Source organism: Dufourea novaeangliae, unplaced genomic scaffold (genome assembly GCF_001272555.1).
Source record: "Dufourea novaeangliae isolate 0120121106 unplaced genomic scaffold, ASM127255v1 scaffold187, whole genome shotgun sequence".
NCBI lineage: Eukaryota > Metazoa > Arthropoda > Insecta > Hymenoptera > Halictidae > Dufourea > Dufourea novaeangliae.
Window position 1 is genome coordinate 2,665,832 of NW_015374075.1, and position 8,920 is coordinate 2,674,751.

Below are 8,920 nucleotides of genomic sequence, written 5' to 3' on the forward strand. Positions count from 1 at the left end.
TTATCGATCGATCAAATTAGACATGCGATTATCATCGGTAGTTCTAGTGTTAACTACAGACGACTCGTCTGAGAGATGAATTTTTAGAAATTTTAAGACAAGAATCTTAAACAGAGAAAATTGGACGAGTACTTTGTAACACTTTTAATAACCAACTGAATGTTATTTTTCGTTACCCGTTTGGAAATAGTGTGCCATTTACTGTCGTTTTATATTATTCAAACACTAGAGCTTATCACATTCTTCACTAAATTACGCTAGTGACGGAAAAATTGAAATCCGTCTCTGAGACGAGTGGTCTATAGTTAAGCGTTAATATTTATGTATGTTATAATTTAATGTAGGAATACCAGTGTCTTAAGGTACTGGAGGGTTTCGCCAGCTTTTTGTTCCTACGAGAGACAACCGTAAACAATGCGATTCGAAATGAAAGTTCAATTAGACGGAGTGCACGATGCTAGGACGCGACGTTTCGCTAGATCATTGGGTTTCCATTTCGGAACAAGGAAGATACATTCCCAACCGTAAATCCGAGCTCGAGTAAACAGTCGAAAATATATGTTCTGAAACGAGACGGCCGAATGATGATCTATCACAGGAATTGCCACTTATGTCATCGGTACAAGGAGCTGCTCGCGATATAAATCTCCCCTCTCGTGATAATAGCGCCATCACTCACGTATCAATATTTCTTACGGCCGCGATATATTATTTGCAGGAGTGAATGCATTCTTGGACGCGCGAAGGCCAGTATAAATTGTCGTTAACAGTACCATTTATTTTCCGTGCCACCGTTTTGCTTTTGCCTTTAATTACAGATCATTGAAATTCCAAAGCGGTTAGTAATGTCTTCTAGCTAGGGATAAATACTGCAGACCGAATTGATGATATTGTGCGGAAAGAAAAATCGATCGATTAGGAGGTACAGGGAATCAAACTCGATACGTTTCACTTGCGGTGCGATTCTTTGGACCACTGAGCTACCTGTACAATCGCACACAAGTGAACAATCATGAAAGTATAGGCAAAATTAATTTCTTCGACAAATCATTTGTCTCAACAAATCAGAAACGCGAAATTGTCAGAATCAATCCCTTGGAAGAGAAAGGCGATCTGACACTAAAGGAGCTACCAATTGATAGATAGAATTACACGACCTACTCGACAACTTAAGGGTTCCCTCCGGTCAAAATGCTCGAAAAGAACATGATTTTTATGACTTTACAAAGAAACAATGGGACAACATATGGTAAAAAGCCGTTTCGATTCTTATTACTAGGTACTTGAAAAATAAAAAAAATTTATTCATTAAATATTATCAATTTTTGCATCAAGTATATAGGGTAAGTCCGAAAGAGATGGTCCACGTTCTTTAAAATGTCCGAAAATCGAATATTTTAGAAATAATGGATATTGTCCTCAATGATTTGTGTAGTGGATGATATTTCTAGCACATGTAATTAGTAGAACATAATGTCTTTATAAATAGTTGCAGAATAAAGATTAATTAGAAATAAACTTTCGAGATTAACTTTTTCCAACTTGTGGTCGGCGCATTAGGGTCATTAACATACTTGCGAATCTATATTTCTGTGAATATTGGACTAAAACTTTCAAATAGCATTCTTGAGACGTTATACGATAAAAATGCATAATAAAAAAAAACGATTTTTCCAAAAATTTTAACCGGAGGGTATACTTAAGACATTACGTTTTCATTGTACTACTGATTCCTTTCGATTATCGTCTGACTTGTTCTACACGATTATTGTCCAGGCGTTATCCCCACCACTTGGGGAGGGTTGGCTGGGGGAAGGCCGTGGAACCTGTCAACCGTATACTTTGTTGCCTCTCCGCTTTTGTTGCCGAGGCTCGGACTTCGGGCAAAAAACAAATTTACGAGGATCTGAAGCATTTCTCTCTATACGATTATTGTCCCGGCGCGGACCTGAGTTCGGGACGATAATCGAGACAAGTCTATAGCCAGCTTCAACTTATATCTGTAAACTAAGTTAAATTTTATAAATAACGTTTAATTAAGCAACCACGCAGCAATTGCTATATCATTTCGTCTTCATACGTCAATATTCGAGCTAACAGAGTGATTAAGTGAAAACTATTAAATGAAAGCGATGTACTTGCAACTGAAGACGCAAAAATTCTCTTTTACACAAAATCTAATCAGAGCGACGATTTAAAAGGTCTCATTTCTTTTGCTTCTACGGGGAACAATTGGCTGAACCGTCGGACGTGACGTTGCCTCGACCATGTACTTTAGTCGTTAAAGTTATTTTCGCCCAAGTCGAACTGTGCAAAAAATCGATCTTGGCACATGGCGGAGCTGGGATGATCGTCGCGCGGAAAATAAAACGTTATTTCTGACGGACCACGACGTTCCTGAACTTTAATTACGGATTTATGTAATCGTCGTGGTAGGGGTGTGGAGCGAAGGGGGGGGGGAAGGATTCGTTGACTCCAGCGAAACCGGCGGGAAATATTTATGGGGCACGAAGAACGGAATAAAATCTGAGGGCGGGAATATCCGAAGGATCCTGATTGTAAAGCCGCGCGCTGCACGGGCCCGAGTACGCATGTATATTAAAGTTATGCGCGGAAAGAGCCAAGATTGAATTACTTATGGAATTGCCGGTCCACGGCTATGAAAGCAATTTATGTGCACGCGCAAGAAGACCGAGAAAAAGCATTCGAATTCTCCTCGATATTCCCCCGCGCGGAAAGGTGAATATTTCAGTGCCGTTCTGTTCCCCGGACACTTCCTTACCCAATGTATATCAATTTACCGAGGGATTGTATAATGTACAACTTTTCTCGAAAATACAAATTTATCGAACAGCCGTCGAACTTGATATCCTTGAATAATACATCCGTGATTGTGTTTTATACATAATAGAACGGAACGGATGACACTGGAGGCTCTTCCAGTCCCCGCCTGGAAGTAGGTCGTGTCCATAAATTTTAAGAGCTTCTAAATACAGTGGCCATCTTTTACATGATAACTGGGCTACGGACGTTTATGGGAACTCATCTTTTGTAGGTGTTGATGAAAATAAATAATAAGACAGAATACGTTTATTGGCGGATCCGTATATGAAGTTCCAGGAAGTAACAGCATACATAAACGTGTGTTTGAAATATTCACTATTGAAAACCTTATCTGGCCTATACTGTTACGTTGCACGCGAATTCGACCGGTCGCGCAACCGATTTTCCGGGCACCAGGCACTCCCTCGAGTGCCGACCGGTATTTCCAAAGTACCGGACCAAAATCCGAGTCCCCCGATGAGGCTGAAGCCGACCTGCTGGCAGGGAAGAAAAGAAACCGACGCTGCATAGCTCTAAATTCGGTCAGAGGTCGCAAATATCGGAAAGAGAGACGCTCCCCGCGACGGGAGATCCCGGTCAAACGGCACACACACATAAAAGAAGGAAAGAAAGATAAGAAAACTATTCACGAGACGATTTAACTCAATAAAATAACAATGCTTAATATAGTTCTCGTTACAAAAGGTGGCAGGCATTAACCCTCCGAGCACAGAAACATGGTTACCGGTCCCTATGTCATTTCTGACCCCACACCGATATTCTACTACCACACAGCGACGGCGAGGCTCGAGCTCGAGGCCCTCACCGACACTGTGCTAAAGCAGCCCATAGAGGGTCAATATTATTGCACAATATTTCGGTTTGTGCAATTTAATTGATCGTATGTAGACGATATTGCAGGTTGTGCAATATATTGCGTGATTGACGAAATGTTGAAAATATATTGTGCAACCGGGAAAATATTGCGCTGCTGTTGGCAGTATTGCGCAATGTCAGTCAGTTCTGTAGGGTGGGCGACAATATAGGATCGGTTTTAAGTTAATGGTATTTATTCGATCTCCACCTGGAGATGGGCAGCGACGAACTGTCCCGAACAATGGCAAGTCCAGGCGCGACGGTTGGGCTTCGCGCTCTTCTGTTTTCCGCGACGTGTGTTCGAGCCGCCTCGCTACGCTCGCAATATGCGTCGCGTCTGAAACTCTCTATATTAACTTATTATTATTATTATTATTATTATTATTATTACTCTATATTTATTTTATGAAACTCTCTAGCGCTTCCAGGAGACTGATTTGCACTGCGCTTCCAGGAGGTTGCAGAATATACGTGCCGTCTGTGCTCGTGGTTGCACAAAATATTGCACAACCTTCAATATCGCCTTCAAACGATTCAAGTTATTGCACAAACAAAATTATTGCACAATATTATTGAACGTCTAGGGGCAACCGTCAAAATATTGTGCAATCTATATTGTACAATAATATTGACCGTCTATGGGCCGCTTAACACAGTGCCAGTATGGCTCGAGCTCGAGACCCTCACCGATATTACTACGCAGTGGCGGTTGCTCGAGCTCGAGCTCGAGCCACCGTCACCATGTATACAATGTAATGATTAGCTGGTTCCACATTACATTTGGATTTTCGTGGTTCTTATTACACTAACTAGAATAAAAATCTCGTGAAGTATAAAACAAATTATATTTATTAGTCAATACTTCTTGCGGCGTCTTGGCCCGGTCGTTCGCATGTAAACAAACATCGGTCGCTATGCGATTTACACGCAGCTCCGTCCTGCGTGCCTGCCGCTCTCGAGACGGAGTCCCCACTCCTGACTCTGTCACTGATGCATGTCGCTCTCGCGTACGCGTGACCCAGGGACCGTGCTCGGAGGGTTAACAAACAGTGGTTGGACGGTCTACTATCGTCGCGACCCGCGTATTCGGTACAATCGTCAATTTCGGCAATTCAGTGGTCCGCTATCACTCGAAATATTAATTCAGCCGTTACAATACAAGGTCGTACGGAATTTCATTACCGCCGACTACAAAAGATGTTACATTGACTTGAGGGCTTTCCGCGTTATTCTATCGCGTCTTGAAGGAAATCTGCGAGGAGTTTACGATAATTTAATTCTCCCGACAATCACGTGTTCACTCCGTGCGCCTGTTAGCGATATTTAACGATATCTCGACTATCGCGGCTTTGTCCTGGCGAATACGAGATCAAGGTTTGCCCGTTGGAAACAAAATGAGAAGGCTTACCTACGGGAGTAAGATAATCCTGGCTCGCTCGGCTTTCACCTATATCTTGCAGGGGTGCCGCTACCCACTATTCCGCTCAATACACTACTCACTACACGATACCACGATATTAACGGTTGCCGCTCAACTGAAGATTCGGGTCTCGTTATGCGACGCGTGGGCATAGCGGGCCCCCCACTATGCTAATTTTTATCCCCGCGTACACCTCTAGACTCCTGTGGAGCCATGCTCCTACGGCTCAAGGATGACACTGTTATCGGATCTAACGAGTTTTCTATTTTATTCTGAACCCAATAAGATACTTAAGAGGAAATATAAATTTCTACATTTGCTTCTGTCATTATACCTCACTTTAGAAAATGTTATTTTGCATAGAAAGCCGCTGTCTACTGATTACTGATACGAGACAAGTATCAACGTTTCCTATTAGAATTTTTCCGTTTAAAAATACTTTTGCCTATATCTCTGAAACTAAGGCCAACGGACGGTTATACAATTTATAAGAAAGAAGTACCTACTCAGAATGTTGACCTTGACAACAGACTTCAAGGTCATTGAAATCCATGAAATTGCCCCAGCTCTGAATAATTACCAAATGTATTAATTAAAACTTGTGTAATGAACTTCTGTTGGTTCACTACATTGAGAACCAAAAAGGCACCTAATTGCAACCACCTATTGAATTATTAATTATCAGCAAACGTTGCCACTTTTGCAGTTAATTACGTTTTCCTCTATATGCAACTGTAATTTACAAATTTTCCTCTAATTAATTGATACACCGATAAAAAGACTTAGAGGATCGCCACAGGAAACAGTTCTGTTACATCAAACAAACGAAAAAATGAAACAAATGCTCGACATTTTTTAACTGATAAATTGACACCTTTCCCATACGATGCTAGCACCTAATTTTATTCAGAGTACTTTGTAAAAATTATACTCCATATTGACGGGCATAGCGACTGCAATATATGATCCAAAAATTGTTTTGGGCAACAAATTTATAAGCTTCTTAAATAAGTCTGCAACTAAATAAAGGATGTCAAAGTAAATATAATTGTGCTTTTTACAGATGCGACCCGGTGTCCGCGAGTGACTTCGTCGAATTTTCAAATTACATGACCAGGGACCGGAAGTACCCGAGGCATTGTGGTCAGTCGAAGGAGTTCGACATAGCGAGCGACAGGAAGTTCTTTCGCGTGACTTTCAAAAGTAACGACAGATACGACGGCACGGGATTTAACGCGAGCTACGTATTTGTGGACGAGGAAGGAAATTATACAACAAAACCGCCGACGAGCAACGCGTCAACGTTAAAAGGTAAAACTAAACTTCCTTTAGTCTCGACACTCGTTCCTTTTCATACTTGAATTTTTACGTACCCACGGGTTCTCGCTCGTCTCGGGTTAATTTTCGCACGAAAGAAAACTAAATTAAAATTTTTATACGCCCGTCTGAACTAAAAGCACTCATGAGAATGTAATAACTCTATTTGAATAAACTATGCTAATAGAAACATATTTTTACTTGATATCAGGTTATAAAGAAAGCTTTATGTAAATAGTTTCATAAGAAAAACTGGAATTTCAATCTACAAGAACGTTGCAATAATTATTTCTGGCTTGATTAAATAACAGTGTAGACATAATAAAAATCGCGAAAAATTCTTCATAGATTGTATCCGTAATTAGTGAAATGTAATTGCAATAATTGTTGAAGTCTGTAAGACTCTTTTTTATTACATAACTAAAAAATTGGGAGTAGTCGCCATGTAGACTACCGTCAAAAAATGTAAAAGCAGTCATATTTTTTAGTCAAACAAACAATCCTTTGGTAATATGTTGAAAGTAACCGACTGCAAAGAAGTTTATTGCAAATTGACCTGTTTGCAGAAAAAATTTCTTCTCTTAACGTTCCATACGTAGATGTTCTGTTATTTTTTATGTATGCCTCACAATTCTGGCTGTATTTTATAGCAGAATAAGAAAATTTATGTCAAAGACATTTTCACAAATTAACAATTAGGATACCCAAAATTTGTTTGAAACTTATTAAAAATAAAAGTGGTCATTTTGATGAAGCAAGAATTTAATAGAAAGATCAGTTTTTTTGTTACATGTACGTGATATATTAATTTTGCATAAAATCTGTAAAAAACCTATAAATCTGTAACTTGACTTTACGATTTTATTTAACTGCTTCCAAACTTTTAAACGGTAGTGTAAATACCGTCCAAATCCAAAAATTGAACGTCTATAACCACCACAAACGCAAAAGGGTGAAACAATGTTGAAGAAAAGTTTTAGTACGACAATTGCAACCGTTTAGCATAAAAGAGTTGTGTGCAATCTCTTAGAACAATCAGTTGTTGGTATACATGTATTCTAATAAGCGAGTCGATGCTATGCAGCTGATACTAGAGTTTAGAAATGCGAGACCGAGTTAGGAAGGCTCACGAAACATAGTTTGCATTGCAAACACTATTGCAACTCTGCGTGGTCAAGCGTGCTATGTATGCATTTATAATAGTCCCATGTATTCGTGGCCGGGAAGTAGGTGGCTCGTAAATTCGAAAAATTCGTGAATTTTTTGCTATACATCGATAACAGGGGTGCAAATTTAAAAAATCAAGTCTCTCATCGGGTTCGACCGATTTATCGTCGAATCCCATGAGTAATAGACAGTTTACATCCGAAACAGCAGAAGCTGGCATCAGTGTAAAAGAGATTTCAGGCGATTTATAAGAGGATTTGCGATAGTCGACGTCGACGCCCTGGCCTGCAGGTATTGATAGAGGAAATCGAGTTTTTGTGTACTTTCTTCCATTATTAAATCACGCGATAGGTGGATCCGTTTGCTTTAATCGTACATAAATCGGACGAATCAAAAACGCTACATGTACGGAACAGGAAGTAAATACCGGTTCTTGTATACGAACTCCCTGCCTTATGCGGCATGGGCCGTTGTATAATTTTAAGCTTCATCCGGCCTAGATATTATTTTCAGCCATGAATACAAACAGTGTATACACAACTGAAGAAAGAATTATAAATTAAATATTGAAAAATTATGTAAATATGGAAACAACTCACGTGGATAAATTTCAATCGCGTGTAGTCTCAATTCGTATTCACTAATTGGGGTAACTTTTATTTAGGCAGCGGTAACTTTGTCCTAAAATCGGAAAATTATCATTTTCGATTTTACAACTCGTGCGCAGGTATTTTTATGTGAAATATCTTTTTACGTAAAATTTAATTCAAACTTGCAGAACTGCAAAATCGAAAATTATCATTTTCTGACTTGGGCCAAAGTTTCCCTGACTGATTGTGAGTCTAAGTTACCCCAACTTACGGTACCAAAAACATGATTAACACGTTCTGTGCCACATGTACCACCGGTGGTACACGCAGCCTAAATGGGAAATTTGACGTGTACCATCGGTGGTACATATGGCACGGAACGTCTTAATGTTGAACTGTAGTTTAAAACAAGACCAACAGCCTCTATTAACAAAAGACACACATTTTCGGTAATTTATGACTTGAAGAACGACATATAGATTGTCTGGCTACGTACGGCCTTTTTCACTGTGGCACGGAACGTGTTAAATGACCAGTCTTTTATTCTTATATTCTTATTCACTACTTCTGCAGTTTCTTTGTATTTTTCAATTAATTTTCTTGTATAGACAGGGTATCTATTTTAACTATAACTGGTACAATATATCATAGGGAGCTAAAGGAATCAAAAAAATGTTCTCACGAAAGTTGTTTTGTAGTAAGTCAGTAGTTTTAGTAACTTACACAA

General features: G+C 39.6%; 1 protein-coding gene across 1 annotated transcript in view; it reads left to right on the top strand.

The window, feature by feature from the left end:
* The window catches only part of LOC107190523 (suppressor of lurcher protein 1-like), an 89,841-nt gene extending 83,361 nt beyond the window's left edge, over positions 1-6,480 (top strand). The window contains exon 5 of the mRNA XM_015579332.1: positions 6,183-6,480. Coding sequence (XP_015434818.1) covers positions 6,183-6,480 — 298 coding nt within the window. The remainder of the gene's footprint in view (positions 1-6,182) is intronic.
* The last annotated feature ends 2,440 nt before the right edge of the window (positions 6,481-8,920 follow it).